Source organism: Cygnus olor, chromosome 13, assembly GCF_009769625.2.
Source record: "Cygnus olor isolate bCygOlo1 chromosome 13, bCygOlo1.pri.v2, whole genome shotgun sequence".
Taxonomy (NCBI): domain Eukaryota; kingdom Metazoa; phylum Chordata; class Aves; order Anseriformes; family Anatidae; genus Cygnus; species Cygnus olor.
Window position 1 is genome coordinate 21,315,223 of NC_049181.1, and position 25,187 is coordinate 21,340,409.

Consider the following 25,187-nt stretch of genomic DNA (forward strand, 5'->3'; position numbering starts at 1 on the left):
CGGTAGCTCAGCTCGCGCGGCCACGTTTAAGGACGGGAACTGCGGGTCCCGCCGGGCACGGCCCCCCCCCCGCCGCCCCTCAGCGCCGCGGCCCCGCCCCCCGGGGACCGCCTGAGGGAGTCGCGGCCCCGCCCCGCCCCCCGCCCGCTCCCGCCACGCGCGGCCGGCCAGCATGATCACTTCCGGTGGGTCAGAGGGCGGCGGGAGGGCGGCGGGAGCGGACGCGTGGGGGATGCGCTCCGGCGGGGCCGGGCCTACAGGGTCGAGGTGCGGCCTGCGGGGCCGGGGCGGGGCCCGCCGCATCCCCGGGCCGCCCCGCGGCGCTTCCGGGCGTCCCCGCCCCAGCATGCAGAGCGAGCGGATGTGCCGCCATCTTTAGGCTCCCTCTCTGCCGTGTATTGACAATAACAAGCCCCGCGCCGGGCCGCCCGCCCCAGGCAGCGCTAGCAGCCCGCAGAGAGGGGCAGGGGGCAGTCCGAGCGGAGCTGGGCCGCGGGGGAAAGGAGCCGGCCGGGCGGCGGAGCGGGAGAGGGAGGCGCGAGGGGCTGGAGGCCCGGCGTGAGGAGCCGCGCTCAGCCCTCCCCGGGGCTGCTCGGTGGAGAGGAGGCGGCGGGGGAGCGGGAGGCAGAGCCCGGGGAGCAGGCGGCCCGGGGGAGGCGGGGGTGCCGGAGAGAAGGACCGGGAGAAGACGGTGGGCGGCAAGAGGCAGGAGCGGAGACACTCCCCTGAGAAGGGAGTGCCGGCAGGAAAACGGAGGCAAACCGCGAGGAGAAGCGAAGCGATAAAGGAAGGGGCGAGCGGGGAGACAGGGCGATCGCTCCGAGGAAGAAGGCGGCGAAGGAGGGGGAACACGGAAGGACTCTGCTGATAAGAGGAGGAGAGAGGAATTAAAAGACTCCTTGAAGAGACCCCGGAGACTGACCCTAAAACTCTCTCCCCCTCTTTGTCCCATCACAAGGATTTGATGCCCCTCAGCCTGTTCACTTCTGTGTGTTCATGTTTCCCACAGGTTTCTCTTCCCCCAACCCCCCAGCTGCAGCTCAGGAGGTCAGACCTGCCACTGATGGTAATAGCAGCAGCTCCTCCTGCAAGAAGAGAAAGTTAAATAACAGTAGCAACAGCAACTCTGAAAGAGAAGAATTTGATTCTATTTCCTCCTGCTCCTCTTCTCCTTCCAAAACCAACTCCTCCTCATCTTCCGCCGTCATCACCGCCTCCTCGTGCTCCTCCTCAGGGGTTGCCTCCTCCAACCATCACCTCCAGAAGAAGCTGCGCTTTGAGGACTCCTTGGATTTTATTGGACTCGATGTGAAGATGGCTGAAGAGTCTTCTTCCTCCTCCTCTCCTGCCTCTTCTCAACAGCAGCACCAACAGCAGCTCAAAAATAAAAGCCTTTTAATTTCTTCAGTGGCTGTAGGGCACCACGCAAATGGCCTGACCAAAGCTGCCTCCTCTACCGTTTCCAGTTTCGCCAACAGTAAACCTGGGTCCGCTAAGAAATTAGTGATCAAGAACTTTAAAGGTAACAGGCCATAATTCCTCACCACCCGTGCGGAGCTGCCACTCAGCTCTCTGTTTTGTTTTCAACATGAAAACCGGTTGGCTTTCAAATAGCTCCAGGTTTTACAGGAAATGCTTTTCTGTGGTAAACATTTCTAGACTTATGTGAAGGGGGCGATAATACTTATCATGCATACTTGCCCAGTCATGCACACGTCCTGAGCTAGTCTTCCCAGTTTGGGATTATTTTTCAGGCTGCTTTCACGCTGTTGGGGAGAAGGCCTTAACCTGCATGTTAAACAAAATATTTTACTACGTAAGAGTGTAAATTGCTTTTGTTAAACTTTTAACGTTTCATGGCCTTTTTTTTAAAATTGGACCTGAATCTATGTCTTGCCCCTATCCATTTTGTCTGTTAGTAGGTTATTCTGCCTGTGCTTAGCTTTAAATGTTGAAACTAAGGTGATTATTGGGCTATTATGGCAGATCTCCTTTCTGCTTCCCCCACTTACATTCAAAGAAGGTAGTTCAGATTTCTGCTGGATACTTTCCGCACAATATCCTTGCTTCAGCTCTTATTGCTTAGCTTTTTAATGTCTTTTTGCTCTCTGAATGTGCTCTTTTTTCAAGTTTACATTATTTTACAGTTTCCCAACAAACGTGTTTGAGCTTTTCCAGCGTTGTTACTTGAGACCAGCTGAAGCAGGGAGATGAAACTTTCTGCTGCAGTGCTGCATAATATTCTAGTAAACAAAATTACAGTAGGTGTAGACAGCTTACTTAAAACTCTGTAGTCTTTATCCTATAAAGATGGGTAAATTGTGAGATTTTTTTTTTCTTCCTGCCTCTTGCAATCTTTTACAACAGTCTGATTAAAAACAACTCGAGAAAGAAACTTCTTTTTCCTCATGTGTTTGAGTGTAGGGGTAGAGGGGCTTAAAGATATTAAGATTAAAACTAATTTTGAAATACACAACCGATGCAGATGTGCTGTAGAGATATCCCAGGAGGTAAGGATCAGGATCATTTTAGTCACTGTAGTGTTCCAGTGTAACTTTTTGTTTTGAGGGCCTTGTAATCCTCAAGAATCTTCTCCACCCATTTCCCCTGGTCACGTTGTCATTGTTTAGTTTGGCTGTTTGAAAATTTATACTTGTGATGCACGATGGTGAAAAAGAAATGTCACTCTTCTGCTGCATGTACCCTGTTGTTATCTTTAAGGAAAGTCAACTTTTTCTGTTCAAAATACTAGCTAAGTGTCATAGATTGCATGGTGCTGCAATCCTCATTGCTTAGGAATTGGTATTCTAGTTGCTGGCTTTAAAAGGATGTCTTGAGAAGCTGCCAGCTTTGCTTTTTATTTACTCTCAGATGCTAAACTGAGCAATAGTCTTGGCGTGCTTTTGTGTGTGATAGCAATAACATCCTTTACAACTTCCCAAAACCCCAAATCTTGGTATTTACTGCTGAGTAGCGTACTCGTTTCTTTCTAGTGAAAGTGGGCAAGTCCTGCTTGTATGAGTTGTCCCTATAGATTCTTACAGCACAGCAATGTTGAGATACTGCCAATACTGTAGGGAAATGTATGAGGAAAAACAAAAAGAGAGAAGTGGGGTTGTTTTCCTTTTATTATTTTTTTCAAAAGAAGTCAAAAAGCTTTGTTTTTTTACCTTTGGATTTGCAGAAGTCCATTTGAATAGAGCGAATACTCTGGATCAGTTCCACTTGTTGGTGGCATGGATGTGCATGTGACTTCCTAATGTTTCTCCTCCTCCTGTTTCCATTTGAGAACTTGTGTATTACAACAAAAAGGGTTGTTTTAACTAGCTTGAGAACACACAGTTTTAAAATAGTTACAGTTTTCTGGGTGTGTGACTTGGCTAATCTTTCTCAGCCTTTTTTAAATGGGAGAAACTTAATGGAAAGCATCAAATCTGCAAAGCTTGAGCTGTATGAACATTAAAAGAGGGCTTCACTCACAAATATTCACTGGCCAAACCCATGAGACATATAAATTGGTTAGTTCAAAGTTGGAAGGTTTTCCTTGTGACTATAAAGCCTTACTTTATAATAAAGTATTTCCGTGTATGTGTCTTGGGGTTTCTTTCCAAGTACTAATACAGAGTAGAATTAATGAACTTGATAAGAAATAATCTATACACAGCTGTTAATCCATCATTTTCAGCTTTTATGTTCAGTTTTTTACTCTTATCTATGATGTTCTTGTACGAAAAGGGAGCGTAATGAAGATGCAGGTCTGTTTTGCTGGGTTTTAGGGTTTCTGCCTATTAAGCTGCTCACGTATGACACATTGTGATTTTTATTTTTTAATAAATCACACATAGAATTTGGGCTACTGATGTTGCAATGTGTATGTGAAGAGTAATGCTGAATTTTTACGATGTGATATCATTTCAAACATAAGGTACTGCTTTTACACTAATGTATAAGTACAACCTAGAGCATCAGCCTATGTCTTCTCTGAGCTATGTCTTTCTGTAAAAAGTAAAATGTTTTACTTAATACTTTCTCAAATTCTATAAAATAATTTCTTTTCAAGATAAACCCAAGTTGCCTGAAAACTACACAGATGAAACCTGGCAAAAACTGAAAGAGGCTGTAGAAGCTATCCAGAACAGTACTTCAATTAAGTACAATTTAGAGGAGCTCTATCAGGTAAGCGCTTTAAGTACAAGCGGTGGGATGGGGTTTTGGTGATTTGGGTTTTTTATTTAAAACAATTTTGAGACAACGTTAGGAATATGATATTTTGGTTGATATTCTCACTCGAAATCTTTTCATAGAACAGTTTCTCGAATCTGAAATTGATCAATACAAATCTCAGGAGACCTAACATTGAACCAAAGCTTTTTTTACTTGCCACAACATAATCCAAGGTGTGGTTTCCCTTGCAACAGTTGACAAGAATTAAATAAGGCAAGGAGCTGTATTTCCTTTACTGTTTGAGGTTTTATGGTGTTGTAGCTGCTAAAGGAGAAATGTGAAATCCTAAGACGTTGGTGTTTAGATATGAAAAAGATGATTTATATTAAGATATAATCCTTTGTCTCAAGACAGTATCTGTGATTGAGGGTTATAAGTAATTCATTTAAACACTGAAACTTTTCGTTTGCCCCTTAAAAAGTAAATAGAATACCATTGTATTATGTTGGTTTGATTGCAGTTGCTTATCATTGAGCGTTATGTCTTAATTGAGAATTAAAACTCATTTATTTCCAGCAACAGCTTTGATTGCTTTGCCCTAAACGTTTTAGGAAGTGATCACACTCGAACTGCATTTCCTAACATGTTTTTCTGTAAACTCAACTTCTGCTTTTTCAGCTCTTTCTCCTCACCTGCCCCCTCCTAACATCCTAGTGCTTGTGGTTTTAGTGGTGTAGTAGCCATGCTGCTCTAGCTGGGTATAAGGAAGCACTCTAATTACTCCTAAAGTTTTTATTACCTCGTTGGTTGGTTAGTTTCTCCATGTGTATATATAAATCCTTCTCTGTCTGTTTTTAGTGTTTCTTCTTCCCCATTCCCTCCCCTTTTCAAAAAAAAAAAAGTCCCATTTGGTTATACTTAATTTCTGTGAAAAGTTAGGGAGAAAAATCCTGTTTGCACAAGGTTTGGGGTCAGATTTAGGGAAAGATAAATTGCCATTCCTTGTAGAACCTGGAACCTCACCGGTTGAGTTCCTTGGTCCAGTGCATTTTTGAGGTTATGATAATTCTTTATAATGTTCAATTAATTTAAAAATAGCTTTTTCTAACAGTTGGTCAAGATGATATATGGTGTTGTTAAAGTAACTACAGTATTGTTAATTCTGCAAAACCTGATGAAATTAATAAATTACAATACACTATATTGGCTGGTATTTTAAATAACTCACTGTAGACTGAACAGCAGAGCAAATAACAGTTAATCAAGTACTTGAGGATATTCAAGATTGTTTAAAGATGCAAAGTTGTATTGAAAACTTTGCCTCTGCTACAAAATCAGCAATGAAAAATTTCTGTTCAGTTTTACCACAGCCTTGCTTTTTAATGGTGTTTATGCTCAGAAAACAAAAGGATAAGATTTTTTTCTAAATCTGTGTTAGCATTATAATAATGTAGCTAGGTTTTAAGAGAATAGAGTGCAATCTAGTATGAAATCTTTGTATTCTTTTTATAAATCTAATAATGTCTTCATTTAAAAATAAGAATAGCAATCAGCGTTTTTAAATGCTTACTTAACTAATGTCGTTTCTGAACAGCTGTTTGGTAAATGGATCTGGTTCCAAATATGCCTTAGCAGACACCATTATCCAAGCACAGAGGGGAATTGCAAAATAACCTGCAAAAGTTCTTGCCACACACTTCAAAATAACATACTTGATAATTGAGTTAAATTTGAATTTGGTTTAACTGTTGTCTGTGTTGGAAAACCTCTCTGAGCAAACATTTTGAGGCTTTATTTCTTTGTGGGCCATAACTTTATTACTTACGTTGTTCCCCACCCACCCCAGCAAGAGAAATAATACACATCTGTGGTCAGCTGAAGTGCTACAGAGTTGACAGTTTCTTTATCAAAACAAGTTTCCTTCTTGTAGTACCAGGAAGAAATCATCTAGGTCTTTGGTACTAGATCCATTGTTAATTTTCCTTTTCTAATCCATCACAGATGTAAGTACTTCTGGGAAGTTCTGTTGTTCTCTCATCAGAGCCCTTTCCAGTTTTTTTCCTAACAGAGACCCTGGTGTGGATGCTGCAATTAAAAATAAAAAAAATGTTACAGAAAAGAAGTACAACACTTTGCTTTCAGGTGTTCTGACCATCCTTAAGACACTGATGTCCTGGCCAAAAAGTTATATTCCACTAATTCTGAACAAAGCAATTTTTTGAACTGTAGCTCCTAAAGTTACCAGGAATTTTCTCTCTATAATACAACTATTGTTTTGTAGCACCAGTAGTTAAATTTGCTGCACATAACATTGCAATATTGTTTTGCTCCACAGAGCAAATCTTAAAGTTTTGTTTGTGTCCTTGGAATGTTTGCCCTCTTAAAAATCAACATAATAACGCCAGTAAGTTGAGCAGAATTCACAAACTAAAACATTATTACAGATGTTCTCAATGAGGATGCAGAAGCTTTGTACCTGTTGTTCAAGCACTCAGATTCTAGCACATACTTGGTGTTTAACATCTAGGAATTTCTGATACACAGATGGAAAAGCACAGCTTTACATGAGCTGTTGAGATGGGGGAGCTGACCGGTAGTTTTTACTGATGAAGTACAGCGAAATGGCTGCTGGTGTCAGGCTGCTAGTTAGAAGTGAGGCTAAGTGGGATTATGCAGGTGACTAACAAGTCGACAGCATTTGTCTTTCCAGCTCTGTTTCTTCTCCAAAATAAGTGGGAGAAGAAGTCTGTTTATTGCACTTACTACAGGTCTAATCAGCCTCTCTAAACTTGGTGTTTAAAGAACTATGAAGTAGATTATCTCCTCCTATCGCATCTTTGTATTTGTTTGGGTTTTCTTAAGTGTTAAGGTTGAGAGTTGAATTTTACTGTGATTTCCAGCTATTAAGATCTGTATACTTTCATGTCTGTGTATGGTGACAATCAATTTCTGGCTTTCCTAATCATGACTCAGATGTCACATACCTGGTTTGTATTTGTGTAGATCAGTGTTCAGAGATGCTGCTTTAGTGTTAATTGGTGTACTCACTCTCTTGCTGTACCTGTCTTTTTATGACAATAAGCTTATGCAGGTTTAGTTTTCTTTTTTGGTTGTGTTGGCTGGGGTTTTGTTTTGTTTTGATTCAACCTCTCTGTCATAGAGCCCACATTACCAGTAGTGCAGTTGCAAGCAAGCTGGTGCTTCCACCCCAGGAACGATGATTGGTTTAGCTGTTTTGATTATTGCTGTGCTTGCAGTGATAGCTGTTAACTGTGAGAAGCTGATGGCTTCTATGTGGACTGTCAGGAAGTATTTGGGGATGTGGGGACTTCAGTGTAATGGAATAGGGATGCTCTGTACACATCTCAACTGTTTTCACTGCCTGGCTGCCCATGGTTGCTGGGGAGCAAACTTGATTTTCCAGTACTTTGTTCCTATGAGTTGGTTGTACTGGCAACTAAAGCACTTTCCATTAAGAAAACAAATAAGATCAGGAAGCATTGGTTGAAAGCCATATATGTTTTTCCTTTCTTGCTTGTACAGATGTTTTCCAGAATATATACACATTGTGACTTTGTCTCTCAAGGAGTTAGAATTGCTCTGTTTCTTGCCAAATCTGGGCAATAGGCATACATTTTGGAAAAGTCTTCATTGTGCTTATGGACTGTAGAATGCTTGTTTCCATAATCAATCTCCTAAGACAAGTCCTCATTAAACTCTTCTCTTCTTGCTATGAAGCACAGGCACAAATCTTGTCATACTTGATTGTGATCTAGAACGTTTGCCACTGTAAACACCTGGAATGTAGTTATACTACCAAAAATTGTGCAGGATTCAAACTAAATATAGCCAATGGGTAAAGGGACGCACGCACACTTAGTTTTGTGGGTAAGGGGAATTTTAATCAAGGAAAGGACAAGCAGTGTGGTTTTTTTTAACCAATATTGGTGTGACTTGCAGAGCATGGCAGTTGATAAAATGAGGACCTTAGTGTCTGCTTTGAAGTATGAAACCCAGCAAGCTGCTTGAATGTACTAAACCAACATCCTTGTTCTTTGTGTTCCTTATTAGCTATCGACACTCCAGCTGAAATTAATAAGCCCTCATGTTCTAAGCTGTTCAGGGCATGGCTCTCATTTTGTCTCATATTGCTGTTAGTGTCATGTCTCTCTCTTGCATGCAGCTGTTAAGTGTTACAATTAAAAGCAGGTAACTTTTGAATGAGAAGCAGAAGAATTCCACATCTTTCTTTCCTTGTAAAACCACGTCAGACTATAAGCAGACTGCTTAGTATCTGTTTCTCTTTACTTCAGGCTGTTGAAAATCTCTGCTCCTACAAGATTTCTGCAAACTTGTACAAGCAGTTGAGACAGATCTGTGAAGACCACATTAAAGCACAAATTCACCAATTCAGAGAATATCCTTTTTATTAAGCTGTTGACAAGCCAGAATGTTTTTACCTGCCAGTGTGTGGCGATCGATTTCTTTCACTAGTTCGTGACATTAGGCCATGGTGATTTGAATTCCTATTTTTTGCATAACTGGGTCTGTTTCCATTTTTTTGGGGACCTCACAAAGAACACTGCTAGTTCCTTTATCTGTAATCATGTGATAACTTCATGAGAAAATGTTCTTGGTATTTATGACACGTTTTGACATCTTGGAGAAGCTCATAAAGTAAGGCTTAAAAACGGCTGTGTTGGCTGCATCAAGTACCAAACCTGCCGTGCTTGGGTAAACAGAAAAATTTTGGAACTAGTTCCTTTTTTTCTATTTGGAAAAGTGCTAGTGGTTTGGAAATGTACGATGGTACCAGTTCTGAGGATCAAAATGGTGTATCTAGAAAAGTTTGGAGTTGCATCAGAATGAGATCTTGTAAAGTGGATGTTAATTAGTACCAGAATTACCCTGTGAACTGAGTACAAGTCAAAATTTGCGAACAAAGTTTTTCTCTTAAGGTTCTCTCTTAACATGACCTGAAATTACAGAATCTATGTAGTGGCAGGCTGTTAGACACATTGTGAATTGTTGGGTTTTGAGGTTTGCTTGTTTCCCATGCAAGCCCCTGCCAGGATGGAGCATTGGACAAAGCATTCAGAAGTGTATTTCCTTTTTTTTAAATAGTTCAAATTGTTTTGGTTTGTCATTATTGAGAACGCTTTGTTTACACCAGGACCCTCATTAAAACTAAACAAGTTGGAAGAAATTAAGTGGTCTTGTTTGGGAGTAGGTGAGTTCGTTGTGCTGTATGTTAAGTGTCTTTCAAATAAAACAAAATGCTGCTTCATTTCGCCGTTAGTGCTGCCTGTTAATCGTAATTTTCTTAATGATTTCTTCATGGATTCATTGGATAGTGTTCTTTTTCTAAAGAAAATAGACAAATGCTGGCAAGACCACTGCAGACAAATGGTAAGTGTTTTTTTTTTCCTTTTAAAGAAAAACAGTTCACTAGTCCAGCTGATACTTTACTTAATTCTGTTCCTTTACAAACACAGTGTGCTTCTGAAATGTTGTCTTAAATTTAATAAGGCTTCTTTGTGAAATGCAACTGTATCTGGTACGTTAGAAATTAAGCCTTGAAAATAATGTAGTATATTTTTTTTTTTAACACATTGGTCTGACCCTGGGGCTGGGTGGGGGTACACCACTTCTGAACAGCTGTTTTTATGCAACCTTTTTTCTGTTCATACCTGTTATGAAAGGAGCTATTTTTTTTCTAGAGAAAAATGCTAAATGTTTACTGAGCAGCTCACCGTAATTGGAGGAGTGTTTTAAATAAATAACAAAGCACTGCCTAAAGCCTGTCACTGGGATTTTTTTGTTGTTGTTGAGCATAATTTGTTTTGCTCTTCAGTTTCAAGAGTAAAATGATTGTGGCTTTTTTTCTTCTTCTCATACCAGATTATGATTAGAAGTATCTTTTTGTTCTTGGATCGAACTTACGTACTTCAGAATTCAATGCTGCCATCTATTTGGTAAGGGCACAAAGGATAAAATTGTGAGGGGACTATTTAAATTATCCCATGTTATCTTACTAGCTGCATTCTAGTGACCTGTAGATTAGATGGTGAATATGTACCTGCTTATTGCAAAGGGAGGTCACATTTTTAATGTACTTACGATGAATTGTAGGATTCTTCTAGAACTGTGATAGCAAATCTCAGCTAAATATATATCAGCCACCAGTTTGCACATTAAAAGGAGAGGACATGTTCAACAACTGAAGTGCCAGGGTTTGGGTTGTCCAGTTATTGCCTTTAGTAATGTAACAGTAACATGTATAGTATTTGAAGTTCTTTGAACATTTTTGAAGGGGAAAAGTTACCTAAAAATAAGAGCAAGTAGTTTTCTTATGAACACAACTCCTCCTTCCCCAGCCCGATTTTAGTCATTAGCAAATGCCCTACAGTGCCTTTGCCATACAACATTTGGCTCTTCACTAGGTGCTAAGCTACCTGGATTACTTTGCCACAGAGATCCTTCTCTTTCAAATCACTGAGATCTTCTGATGTCTGCCTAACACACTTAGATCAGTAAGTGGTGGACTAAAAGGAATATTGTCCAACAGTTTAAACTTGGAATTGGGGCCCAGAATGGCATTCTCCTTTCCTAGTTGAAAGCTATTGTTTATTTAGTTTCAATCAGCCTGTCAACTGAAAAATACTGCAAAAGTTAGGGGGTTATTTAAAAAAAACGTGTTGGTCTTTAAAATCTGTAACTTACAGGTGGTGCTTTGTCATGGCTTATTTTAATATGTATGTGCTTGTTCATCATGAGTGATTTGGGGACAAAGGAGCGAGGAATTCAGAGAATGCAAGTTATTTATTGGGCTCTGTTTGATCTAGATCAAATTTTAATAATATTTGGGGCTGATTCTTATGCGATATATTAAATAGTTTTTATTTTCTTTTTAGGGATATGGGGCTAGAATTGTTCAGAACTCATATAATAAGTGATCAGAAGGTTCAGAACAAAACTATTGATGGCATTCTTCTACTGATTGAGAGGGAAAGAAACGGTGAGGCTATTGATAGGAGCTTACTGCGAAGCCTTTTAAGCATGCTTTCTGACTTGCAGGTGAGTAAGCTTGTTTCAGCTTTCAACCAATAAACCAGCTTATTCTTATTTAGTGCTCATTAAGCTTTACCCTGGATTGTTGTTATTTCCCTAGATATATCAAGATTCTTTCGAACATAGATTCTTGGAAGAGACTAACCGCTTGTATGCAGCAGAGGGCCAGAGGCTTATGCAGGAAAGAGAGGTAGTTTGAATTTTCAGTTATTTTTTTATGCCTAATGACGGAACACTTCTCAAGGAGAGGAACTATTCTGTTGCATTAAATAGTGTATTGGGCAATAATGTGCCTTGTATGTTTTATAGTACTCTGAGAAAGCAAATTCAGATGAGGCTTCCTTCATTCACAGTGTAATGATTTGTGCTTTAAACTGGAGCTGCTGGAGCTGTCAGCCAGCATTGTCATTTTTTTCTCTTTTGATTTTTAAAACATACAAAACTACTCTGGCATTTTCAGGTTCCAGAATATCTTCACCATGTCAACAAGCGCTTGGAAGAAGAAGCAGACAGGATAATCACTTACTTAGATCAGAGTACACAGTAAGCGTAATCTCTCTTTGCTTTGTATCATTAGTGGTTTGGCTCTTTTGTTGAGAGCCATCTAATAGCTACAGTTTATTTCAGTTATTAAACTATCATCAAATGCTTTTCATTTCCCAAAATTCTTTGGTTATGAAGAAGTACTGTCTTGGTTCACACAGCTGATAGCCTTTTCTTGTAAGTCACTATTTTGACGTAAACATTGTTGGGCATCTCTATTTAGAAATACAGGCTGCCACTCCCCGTCCAAACATCTTCCTGAAATGCAAATAATCAGCTGTCATACTACCTGAAAAAAAATAGGACAGAGGATAGAGAATTCTCAAGTAAAAGGCTCTTAATATTTACATATTCTTAATGGGGTGTGGAAAATTGACTAATTTTACTCTTCAGTCTTTTCTACTTAGAGTCAGGATTTCTTCAAAATCAGGTCGAAAAAAGGACAAATGTGTATACTCATTTTACATCTTTGGCCACAGATAATTAGAGCACTCCCAATGCTGATAGTAGTTAGTGTAATCTCAAAATAATTAAAACTGTCAATACTGGGAAAAGGAAAAGTAATTCTAAACATTTTTTCTATAGGAAGCCACTAATTGCAACTGTAGAAAAGCAACTTCTAGGTGAACATTTAACAGCCATTCTTCAGAAAGGTAATCTTTCTTCTTTATAGAAATGTTTCTAATTACTGCTTCGGGGCTTTCAATTCCTCTGCTGAAAAAGAAAGTGACAGATTCAGGTGCTGGGGGATGACACAAGCTACATCATTCTTTAATGCCCTTTGCTACTCAGTTCATGAAATAGCACTGAGCGTTTTGCAAGAGGGCAAGTACCATTCTCCTTGTCAGAGGTAAGAAGCCACAGTGGTGTCTTCAGATACATAACAAAGCAAAATGAAAACTAGAATAGGGGACTCTTCAGCTCAATGTGTTGAGTAGCATTCTGAAAACTTAGAGGTAAGGGAAAAGCCTTTGAATTCTGGCTGCACCAGAAAAGAGAAACACTGATTGCTTGCTGTTCGTAAAATAAAGCTGGCTTTTTTATTTAAAAAATAAAAAAAATGAAAAGTGAAATTTGAGCAGTGATGTACATTAACCTCAGCTCTTCAACAGTCTCTGTGGAGTTAGTGACCATTTGTTACTCTGAGGGATAGCCTGGAGATAAATATGGGTGTAGCAAAAGTTGGATAATAAAATGATCAAATTCTTATCTGTTTTGTCCACAATCTGGCTAGTATGTGAGCATCTTCCTGCACATCTGGAACAGACTGTTTATTGAGAGGAGTATCAGGTTTGCAATATTTACCCATGTACTTTTTAGAACCTTGCTCTAGAGTGTCAGGCCTTCTGCCAGAAAGTTTAAAAAAGCGGAAGGTGAAGATATTTCTTGAAGTTGCTTCCTTCAAACATCTGTAAAATGCATTTTTTTTCAGCTGGAATTTAGACTTAGAGCTCTGTATTGCCAGGGGACCTTTCCTTCTGATCAGTAGAGCATAGACCTCTCAAATTTTTAGGGCAGAGTAGAGCAGAAGTAAGCAAAGCTGTTGTGATTAACATGTTATGTAAAGTAGCCTAAGAACCAGTCCAGATAGCTCTTCTACATTTCACCGGATTTCTGTTAAATCGGGTAGCGTTCCAATTAAAAAAAATACAACCTAACAGATTGATAAGAAATGCTAGTATTGAAGAGGTCCCTTACTGTAGTAATATGCTGTGCTCTCTGGGGATCACTGTATGTTTTCAATTTTTACTGAAATTCTCTCATTTGCAGGTTTAAACCACCTTCTTGATGAAAATCGAATTCAAGACCTGTCTCTTCTGTATCAGTTATTTAGTCGTGTGAGAGGTGGAGTGCAAGTTCTCTTACAACACTGGATTGAGTACATAAAGGTACCATTTCTAGAATTCTGGTATTGATGGGGTTTTATACACAGATATTTAAGTCATCTCTAAAAACTATTGCATTTTTGTAAGAAATATTTGCTTATAAGCATCTAATGAACAGCCTTTGAAACTCTACTGGGAAAAGTACAGTAACTGTTCAGGTCTTATTGAAGAAAATAGCAAATTGTTCAACTGAATTATTGAACTCCAAATAAATTTGGAGTTACCTTGTTTATAGCTAGTTGTGGGAGACAACTATATTTTTTCCAATATGTGTTTTGATAATGACAAAACATTTGTATCATCTCCCTTCTGAAATTTCTTGTCAGAAAAAAGTTCTAAATTTGTTTATCTATTGACAGTTTGGTTTTGAATCAACATACACGGTCTGAGAATGACGGTGTATAATTCCTTTATGATGCTGTTACTTCTGTTGTGTTAGTGGAACTAATAGGAATATCAAAACCAAAACATTGCAAAGATAACTTAAGTTTTAAAAGTGTTTTCATTTAAATTCATTGTTCAGACTAATTGAAAGACATGTTTTATTTTTCAGGCATTTGGTAGCACAATAGTAATTAATCCAGAAAAAGACAAAACCATGGTCCAAGAACTGCTTGATTTTAAAGATAAAGTTGACCATATTATTGATGTTTGCTTTCTCAAGAATGAGAAGTTTGTAAATGCCATGAAAGAAGCCTTTGAAACATTCATTAATAAAAGACCAAATAAGCCAGCTGAACTCATAGGTATTTTCATTTGGTCTCTTCCTATGTGAGAATTTGGGTGGGGGGACAGAAGGGGGTTGCTGATGCAGCTTAAACAGATGTGGTGTGATACGGAATTGTGTGTTGAGATACAACATACACTACATCCTCAATTGTGGTATCTTCTGCGCCTTGTTATGCAGGTGATTTAAACAATTTAGATTTTAACAATATTAAATTTAAAAACAAGTACATCTTTGTTTCCATTGTGATACTAGGCATATGATAAACTTGTTATACCTTAACATTCTTTTAGCTAAATATGTAGATTCAAAGCTCCGTGCAGGCAACAAAGAAGCTACCGATGAAGAACTTGAAAAAATGCTGGATAAAATTATGATCATATTTAGATTCATATATGGTAAGTGATGTTTTTGTGTGTGGATACAGTTGTTTAATCAGCAACATAAAAGTACTTTGAATTCACTTCTGCAATCTTTCTACATTTTTAAGCATTCATTCTCTGTACATGCAGTTTGCTGGTGCAGTGCTGTTTAACTAGTATTTATTAAAATGTCTGTAGTGAGACCTGACTCCAACTCTGTTTAAATCTTAACGTGAAGGTCCTTGCTAGCTTTACTGAATTTTGAATTGGGCCCCTTAATATCAGTAATGTTTATAAGCTCCCAATGACTTGTGATCACTGTAAAATCTCATCTGTTCCAGGAAAAGATGTGTTTGAGGCCTTTTATAAAAAAGATCTAGCGAAGAGGCTATTAGTTGGGAAGAGTGCATCAGTCGATGCTGAAAAATCTATGCTTTCCAAACTCAAACATGGTAAATATCTCTCCCTTTTCCAGCTTCCTTTTGAAAATAGTCATTTTAATGAGACCTCCCAGAAGTGCTGTTTGTATTTCATGCTTTACATGAGGCCAAAAATCTTTGCATGCAATTCTTGAGTGATTGGTGTTTTTTGGGGAAAATCATTTGCTTTTATTTTAGTAACTATAGCAGAAATAGCCAAAACCCAGCAGTTTAAAGTTCACTGTGTCTCGTGGCCTGTGGGATAGAGTTGATGTTCCCTGCAGAATAAATCAGTGATGTGTTCAGAGAACTTGAGGGTGACTTTTCCTCTTGCAATTTACTCTGTATAAGGTCTGAACCATGAAGCTGCCAGTTAGCAGTCTTGTAGTCTGGTCTTCATTGCTTCGTAGTATGGCTTCTTTGGGTGGTAGGAGCAAGATTTTTAGAGCTCAGTGCTGTTCCACCATCAAGAGAGGGTTTGGTAGGCAGCTCATTAAGATTAAGATCAAAGTCTGAGTGACAAGCTGCCAGTGGATTCCTAGGAAGAATAGTCATGTCCACATGGGGGAAAAAAATAGGTAGCAAAATAGCTGCCACATTAAAAACACTTTTCCCCCTCTTGTTTATAACCTTATTATGTTTCATAATTAAGTCCGGGTCTTTATTTGCTGAACATCTACTGAAATAGGTGGTCTTGCTTCAAAGTGCATCCTAATACTTACAATAAATACTCTATGTTGTTGATCTTTTTTTAAAGAATGAAATTTTCTTTTTTATAGAATGTGGAGCTGCTTTCACCAGCAAACTTGAAGGAATGTTTAAAGATATGGAGCTTTCAAAAGACATAATGATACAATTTAAACAGGTAATGCTGGAAAGTCTGCCATGGCTCCTTCACTTACTTGGTTTGTGAATGAGTTATTTTCAAAAAGGCTAATAAGAGAGTGCAGGATGTCTTCAGTTGTAAACATTTCTCTTGTAATTGATTTAAACTCCTTTTGAATTATTCTAGTTGTCTGTAATGTTCTTTCACTACAGAGAAAAGGGCTTTGTTAGTGATCACTTTCAAAGGGAGTGGGCAAAAGCCCTCACTGAAAATCAGTGAGTTTTCTTAATTTGTTTCTCTACTTTTAGAAAAATATGCTGCATTTATTAGTTGTTTTCCTGGAACAAGAAGCTTTAAACAAAAAAAAAAGGAAAGAAAAGAAAACAATAAAAGGAGAATTGTAAACTTCTAAAACATTTCAACACCAGTTAGTAGCACTATATTCTGATGGGACTGGCTCATAAATTTAGTCATTTAGGCAAGTAACGATGCTTCTCAGACAATGCTTTTGGACATCAATTACAGCAGTCCTGTAACTGTTTGACTACAAGTGAAGTGCAACTTAATTTCTTCAATTGATGTATCTTACATGAATTGTGGTGTGAAGATGTACCTAGTTATAAGTACATCTAGTTATAGGATATAACTAGGTACATCTTCACATCAGCTTGCTAAAGCACTTCTTTTGCTGTTTTCTTCCTGAAAAACACCTGTAAAACACCTGAAAGTGCTTTTTCTTATCCTAATTTTCTTTTATGTAGCTCACATTTTACATAACAAAGGCATCACAAGGTTACTTGCCTTCTGTGCTCTAATGTCTGCTCTAGGTAGCTTTTCAGTTCTACCTGAAATGTGTTTAATAAACACTTGTGTATTTCAATTTGTTTTCTTTCTGCAGTATATGCAAAATCAGAATGTACCTGGCAACATTGAACTAACAGTGAATATCTTGACTATGGGTTATTGGCCAACTTATGTGCCTATGGAGGTCCACCTACCCCCAGAGGTAATGAATAGAGAGTCATGTTACACCAAATAGCAGCCTAATAGTAATGTATCTTGATATCAACTGCAACTTGGTTTTATCATCAACTGCTACGTAGTTCGATTGTGGAGTACGAAGGGATGCTTTTAAAGTAGAAATTGTGTATTGGTATGTGCTTTTTTTGTTTTTCTTCCATTTTTAGATGGTAAAACTGCAGGAGATTTTCAAGACCTTTTATTTAGGAAAACACAGTGGTAGGAAACTTCAGTGGCAATCAACACTAGGTCACTGTGTACTAAAAGCAGAATTTAAAGAGGTGAGTCTCTTGTATCTCTTATTTGTGTTGCTTTGTCAGTTCCAAAATGTCAGTTTTAGAGAGCTTCTATTTCCCTTCAGCATTTCTTCATGGTCATGAATATATTTCAAGAAAATTTATCTTGGAATCCAGGAATGTTACCAGTTAGTTGTATTTTTCATAACAATGTTAATGATAAAACAGGAAATATCAAACATGGTTATTGCAAAGATCTTATGGTTGCTGATGCTGTATTTTTAACTAATGCATGTGTTACACTTTGGATTAGAGGTCTTTCAAACTGTGATTTTAAGCGCTTAATGGATTTGAATTTGTCTCAAGTAGATGTATACCTTAGCAAATTTGGTATTTGTTAGTCTAACCTTCTAACCTCTATCTTATTCTGCATTTCATAGTAAAAACAAAAGGTGACCAGTAACTTTTATTCTTTTATATTCCCTAATGAATAAAGGAGCAACTGCATCCTTTAAGTGAAATAATTGATATAGAATTGACATAGAACAGTGACTTGATCGTTTTTTCTCCCCCGAAAAAACACCCTACTGATGTCTGTTGTTTTCCCCGTGACAGGGGAAAAAAGAACTTCAGGTCTCCTTGTTCCAGACACTGGTGCTGCTCATGTTTAATGAAGGAGAGGAGTTCAGTTTAGAGGAGATAAAGCAAGCCACTGGGATAGGTTGGTGTTGAAAACAACTGAGTACTTCCAAGTGTTCTTGACTAAAAATACTAAACAACTTGTTTCTGCTATAGAGGATGGAGAGCTGAGAAGGACACTTCAGTCTCTGGCTTGTGGCAAAGCCAGAGTACTGACTAAAAGCCCCAAAGGAAAAGACGTTGAAGACGGTGATAAATTCACATGCAATGATGATTTCAGACATAAGCTCTTCAGGATAAAAATCAACCAAATTCAGATGAAAGAAACGGTATTTTTGTTGTTTGATTGTTTTTTTGTTTTGTTTTTAATGCTCTGGGGTTTTGATTCTTGGTTAGGTATCTTGTTGCCTGCCCATTTACAAGCTTTTTTCCCTCTCAGTTGTAACATACATACTGGTATCTGTGTGAAACATGCACGTATATTTTGGATGTTAGCACAAACATAGCAATGAGGATTTAAATGTGAGCTTCCAGACTAACTTAGATACCAATGATGCTCTATAAATGAGGTTGATTAGCAAAAGTTCCAATTAGTAACTGTTCTTTTTCACACTTAATCATTCTCTAGGGCTTTACTGATTTGTGAACATAGAAACCAATTCAGTGAATTTACCATCCCTTTTGCAAGTTCTTCTTAAGAGCAGAGTTTCGTCTTTAAAGGATTTATGTCAAATATATGACAGTAAACCTTTTATTGTCATAAACTAAGAATTGTCCTAGATACGAAGATGAATTGATTCAACAGTTCTAGTATTCTCTTTAAAACTCTTTTAAATGGATCCATCAGGTAGAGGAACAGGCAAGCACTACAGAGAGAGTATTCCAGGACCGGCAATACCAGATTGACGCTGCAATTGTACGAATCATGAAGATGCGCAAAACGTTGAGTCATAACTTGCTTGTGTCAGAGGTCTACAACCAGCTTAAATTCCCAGTAAAGGTGTAGTACTGATTTTTTTCTCTAAAAATGTGTTACTGCTTGTTACATTCCCTGGCCTGTCCTCAGTTAAACAGTGTTTCTGTCTAAAATGTGCCTTTTTTTTAACTGTTAGGAGAGACAAATAGTTAATTTCAGAAATTTTTTTAAGTGCCAGTTGCATTCATTCATTCATCTGAATATTGCCTCTGGCTTTTGGTAAGTTAATAAAACATTAATAATGGTTCTCAGAACTGTGAGTTTGCTAGTACTAATTGGAAGCTAAGCCGTCTTTGTTTACACATGGATGTTCTTGCATTGCTTATGTCTTCTGGCAATGCTGTTTTAGGGGTGAGAGAAAAATGGTTCAGATATGCAGAAGTGTTTTTGATTCTTGACTTGATTTGATAATTTTTAATAAATTAGTAGCCAATAAATGTACAATGTTTTTTCTAGACAGATTATATTAGCTGATATATACAAATATCTATGGAATGAAAATTAGGTATTGGTGAATGTCTCAAAGCTAAAGCAGCCCACAGTTGCAATATATGAATGAATAGCTTATTGTGTACAAATGCCAAATGGATTTTCAAATAGACAGTGATGTATCTGTGTTTGAGTTCAAATATACAGTGCATTCTATCAATGGGAATTTAAAATTAAAGGTATTGCCATGTTACTCTGTTCTGTTAACATGTTAAGCTACTGCAGGCCTGTAAGTTTTACATAAACTGTAGCTGAGCTTGCTTTTCCCCACTCCTCCATCTTGAGACGTTTGATATAAGTTCTTCACTGAACAAAGTCGTAGGGCACCCAAACTCTTGCAAAACTTATTTGCATCAAGATAAAATGACTTACACCATCTAGGTAAAAGTCACAGATAAAACCGCTTCGATATGAAATGTATGAATTGCAGTTGTTCATAGTAGAGTTCAGTTTAAACAGCAGCAGATATCTTTCTCTGCTGTAAAAAGACTATGCTTAGTTGCGAGTAACAAGCTAATTTTGTAACTTTCTCTTCAGTCAGTTATACACTGAAAATTTAAGAATCTTTAATGCTCTAAGGGATTTAAGTGATGATATTTGTTTCCTTAGTCATTTTGAACAGCATGGTATTTGGCTTATGTAGAAAGAGTTAGAGAAACATTGACCACAAAATCATAATACTGACATCTGCTTTATTTTACAGCCTGCTGACCTTAAGAAGAGAATAGAATCCTTAATTGACAGGGACTACATGGAAAGAGATAAAGAAAACCCAAATCAGTACAACTATATTGCATAAACATATGTTGGCCTTTGTTTTACTGCACACTTGGTGTCATACGCAATTGCCAGTGGATAAACTAGCCTGTTGATCCTGTTAATTGACTTTTTATACTACCGATGACTGAATGAAAGCAGTGTAATGGAGAAGTATAGTAAAGTGGACGACTTCTTTCAGTGGTTAACATGCCCATTTAAAGAGTACTATTTACATTTTAAGAAGAATGCTGTTGAACTCTTTGCATGTTATTTAGTAAGATGTGCAGAAAGCTGCAAGAAAGTATCTGGTCTCCGTGATTCCATTTGTCTCTGGGTCTGAAGAGGAGTCCCTTGATAAGACAGATGTCTTTCACGCCTTTAAATGGAAACAGAAGGTTAGTTAATGTAAGAAAATAGCCTTTAAAATGCTTAAACTGCATGCAAACTTTTAATTTACTGTACAGAATGCATTTCAGTTAGCAACATACCATTGATCTGATTGATACCCACACCTGGATTTTTCTCGAGGGAGGGGAAATGGGGAATAAGCCAAGCTATGCTTATTGCTGATCTAGTGGAATATATTCTTGGTTGCAATTAAGATAAAAATGATACCAATATAAAATGATGTATAAAGTTTGCAGTGTGGGCATATATATTATATATACAAATACCATTCTTAAATAACTGCTACAACAAAACAAGTTCAGGTTTATATTTATATGGCTTGCCTGTAAGACTTGGTGTTCACCTTCGGGAATTTTAAGCATAAAACAGCCATAATGGAAACAAAAGTGACAGTTTTTACTAGTCATGGGTAGGAGGCCTTCACCTCTTGGCAGCAATACTCTACAAAAGAGAATCTATTTAAAGGTATTTATGAAAAGCCACACTGTTCTTGTGGTACAGCTATAAGAACAAAAGTTACAAACTAATTTTAATACTTGTTTTGCTTTGCAACATTCTGAACTTGAACAAACCTCAAGGTTTAGACAGGGTGCTTACAAGACTGCCCTGCTTTGGATTGCTTTAACTTAAAGCTTTAAGAACTCAGCCCTAGATGTGGCAGGCCTCCTAGAACCCAGAAGCCTACCTCTCATACAGAAAGATAGTTAAGTATTGCTACGAGGCATCTAAAACATTTTCTTAGATGACCAGAAAGCATTCTTTGCATCTTGATAAGACATGGGAGAATTAAGTCACTTGAATGTAGAGCTTTTTTCAACAGAATGCATTTTTTTATTGCTATAGCAGTGTATGCCAGGAATACATGGGGAAAAAAAAGTGTCAGCAGAAAAGGTAACTCCTCCACATAACAGTTCTTCCTTACCCAGCCAAGCTTTAGACCTACAATCAGCTGTGTTGCAAAGTACAGTGAAAAACCTCATCCTCTTTCAGGCACTGATAGTCCTGGAGAATACCAGATATTTCTTGAAAGCAAGATGTTACTTTTTTTAGTGACAGTGTAACTTAGCTATCTAGGATCTATAACTTTTTATCACTGTGATACCACATTCAGGGGTGTGTAGGTGTGAGAGAGGGAGTGCGTGCGTGTCTGTTTTGCATTTGACACATCCCATCCTTGCTGCTTTTTTGTTCCATTGTTTAATTCCATGTTTTCTCCAGCTGTGTTTTGCTCAAGCTCTTTTGTATGCAGTTCTCAGTTGTCAGATGAAGCAGATGATTGTTGTTTTTTTCTCCCACTAAATTATTTGCTGTCACCCTCCACTAACTGTCATACAGCTCCTTATATGATCTGCAGAAAATGTACCTTATCTTCTGACACTATTGCAGCATAACTTCTGGTAGGCATCCAGGACCACCCTTGCCTCTGTAAGAAATGCTAATACAATTATTTGGTAAGCAACTTGAAGATTGCTCCAGCAAACAGAGGCAAATCTTTAAGTATTAGTTCAAATAGACATCCACTGGGGAGGAAAACATGTCATCCCGCCCCCCCGCCCCCCCCACCCCCCCCCAAAAAAAAAATTCTGTATTTTCCATTCAGTGTTCCTTTTTCTTGTATGTGTTTTGTATCTTTAGCCAATAAAAGATTCTTTTTAAAAAGGTGTTTGGAGAAGGAGCATAAAACTTCTCTCTTTGTGAGACAGGAGATGATGAAATCGATGTTGAACTGGTTCCATTCAATCAGTTGTAGCAAATCAAACACCACCACATGTTAAAAACGTCTGCACTGGTAAAATCCTCCCTCATCAGACAAGTGTGTTGCGTTCAGTCAAACCAACCAGAAAGGTACAAAGGCTTAATTAATTTTTATCCCATCCTTTTCAGTAACTTAAATGCAAAAATTAGTACGTAGAAAAATGTCCTCAACTCTCATGAGACTTCCATGATCTGAGGCAGACCCTGAGTGGCAGCCTAATTAAAGCAACCCGAAGAATGGATTTTGAGAATACTGGCTAGGCTGAGCAAAGGGGTGAGAGAGGGGAGGGGAGAAGGCTTCTCATTCTTGGATCTTCACGGCTTTTCCCCAAGAACTTGTTCATCTCTTCTGCTAAGGTCTCACTCATTCCTGGTTAATGACAAAGCTGCAGCCAAGATTTCTTGTCCAGCCGTATAACTCTACAACTTCTTGCTGGGATCATGTGCCTGCCTATTGAGCCATATATATATCTCTATATGAAAAAAAAAAAAATAGGAGTGGGCTTGGACCACAGTTCATCTGGCTATAACACAGCTTGTCTGTTTGGCCACACATTTTTAATCTTGACTCTTGCATGCAGTTTATAGCACCTTGTTCATAAGAAATTGCAGTTTATTCTTAGAAATATATATTTTAGGTTTTTTAATCTTTATACCCATAAATGGACTATTTTTTTGTCTTGGCTGGTTTAAAAAGTGACCATTTTGTTTAAATGCTGTAATTGCAAATGTGTTGTAAACATTGTTTTGTTCTATAGTTTACACAAAGGTGCCAAAGTAAATAGTTAATAAAAAAAAAAGAAAAAAAAACTAGCAAATTGTTAAGTTGCTTTAGCTGTGCTTCATATTTTGGTCTCTGCTCTTCTTTTTTTATCAGTCAGACTTTTGTTTTTTCCTAAGCATATCATTTGCCCTAATGTCTTTTTCTTTTTTTAAAGAAACAAAAGTGCATCTAATGAAATGTTCAGATACCACTTTGTTTTTTTTAGTGATTTCATACAGTAGGAATAATATTTTCTTTGAAAAGTTACACTAAAATTGTAAGAGTACAGCAGCATTCAAAAATGTAATATACTTTTTGTATAACAGTTCTTCAGAATATGTCTGGAGTGGGGAAAAAAAAAAACTAACCCTGTTACTTTTCAGAAGCCTCTTCACTCGGCTACCAGAACTTAAAAAAAAAAAAAAAAAAGTGCTTTTTCACTGCATCAAAAAGTTATAGTTTATGCAGACTTGCAAACAGGGCATGTGTCATCATTGCATCCTTCGATGCAAAAAGCAGCAAAACCTTTTTAATGTTTCATAACAAGTCTGATATGGATACAGAGAGTCTTTCTTAAAGTTGGTAAATAATGTAAATACATGTCCTTTCAGAGAGTGAGTCTGTTATCTAGGTATTTTGTGTCATTTAATAAATATTAAACAGTTTTGTGTTGATAAACTCTTGTGTAAAATGCCTTCTTACTCAAATTTCTGTATGTTGGGCTTACTAATGTTTCTGGCTTCTTTAAAATCTTTAGCTTGTGCTTTGATAGCAAAATACCCATTTGCTATTTAAATATAATGAGTAGTTCCTTTTTCATTCAGTCATTAAAATCCCTTGAGTTTTCTAAACCAGAAATGGTACAAAAACACCAAATGTGGTGGCCTGTTGCTAGTAGAGGAGGCTACTCTCCTGGTGTATGTCTGGCCTTAAAGGTGAGAGCGCTATTCCTGGTCTCCCAGTGCGTTTAGTGATTTTTCTGATGGTTCTGGCACAGACATTGGAGTACAAAGGCCAGGGCTTCTCTTGTTGGTGATGGCTGATTGGGCCAGCTCCTATTTTTTCTTCAGCCATTTGGAACTGTCAGACTAAATCTGAGCAGAATTTGCTGGGAATATCTTCAGCCCAGCCTCTCCTAATGCAGGTGCTCTGGGGACTGGTGGGGAGATGCGAGGTGGTTTTGCTTTTGGAGCACTTGAGAGGTAGTTTGAAAGCACAGATAACTGCAGGAAGGCAAGTGATGATTCTTCCAAGCAGTTCTCTTGAAGATGCATATACTGTAGGGAGGCTGACCTTGCACAGCACTGCCGTGATCACAAAACAGTCCTAGTGGGTGGCATTTTAAATTAGATATGGTAAGTGTCTTCCACTAATGCTGCTCAAGTGACTTTTTTTCTGTTACAGCTTGGAGACATCTAAATGCATGGCATGTTTCTTCCACTAACAGTTTCTTCTTAAAAAGAATATTTCCTACTTCCTACGTTCTCCACAATCCTACAGAATTTTGTTTAAAAAAAAAAAAAATAATAATCCTACAAAAGCAGATTGGTAGTTGGAGACTGATGGATCTTCTGTCTATTCCCTCTGAACAAAAGCAGTAAATACTTCTATTACAGTAAACCATAATGCATTTCATAAAGTAATCTCTCCTGATTTTGAATTAAACTGCGAAGAGGAGCAACAGATGTTGATCTACCTACAATGGAGCAGTTATTTCTTCTGGTTAAGTAACTTTGCTTCCTCATACAAGGCTGTCTTTCAGATCTGTTTTAGATCTTGCCTTGCTGCTGCTTACGGGACATTAAGTATTAAGTACACACGAAGTGTCAAAGGTAACTTTCTAAAATGAAGTAGCATGTGGCAGTGCCATATAAAGCTACTTTTTTAAGGGTGGTAGCTGATATCCAGCAAATACTACATTTTCAGTGACGACTGTTTAGCTTAACTCCTGAAACCAATCAGATGTTTGTCAACTTGAAATATCTATGTTTTATAATAGGGACATCACTAGGTGTTCTGTGTTAAAAGTTAAAATTACTTAGGCATTTTATTATGAAAGATTGTCTTTTCTAAACAAGTGTAAGTCTAGAAGCTCTGCTCCATCTAACAATGTTTTCAGTAAAAAGGAGATTGTAGGAGGCATA

General features: G+C 38.1%; 1 protein-coding gene across 1 annotated transcript; it reads left to right on the forward strand.

Annotated features, from left to right (window-relative positions):
- The first annotated feature begins 193 nt into the window (after positions 1-193).
- Positions 194-23,717, forward strand: CUL4B (cullin 4B). Its single transcript, XM_040572390.1, has 20 exons — positions 194-1,522; positions 4,061-4,176; positions 8,478-8,581; positions 9,504-9,573; positions 10,066-10,139; positions 11,079-11,241; positions 11,336-11,425; positions 11,696-11,778; positions 12,364-12,431; positions 13,549-13,667; positions 14,218-14,410; positions 14,685-14,789; positions 15,095-15,205; positions 15,952-16,037; positions 16,897-17,004; positions 17,186-17,299; positions 17,870-17,975; positions 18,050-18,222; positions 18,741-18,893; positions 20,062-23,717. Exons 1-20 carry the CDS (start codon positions 997-999, stop codon positions 20,155-20,157), a joined length of 2,658 nt encoding a protein of 885 aa, XP_040428324.1. The 5' UTR covers positions 194-996; the 3' UTR covers positions 20,158-23,717.
- The last annotated feature ends 1,470 nt before the right edge of the window (positions 23,718-25,187 follow it).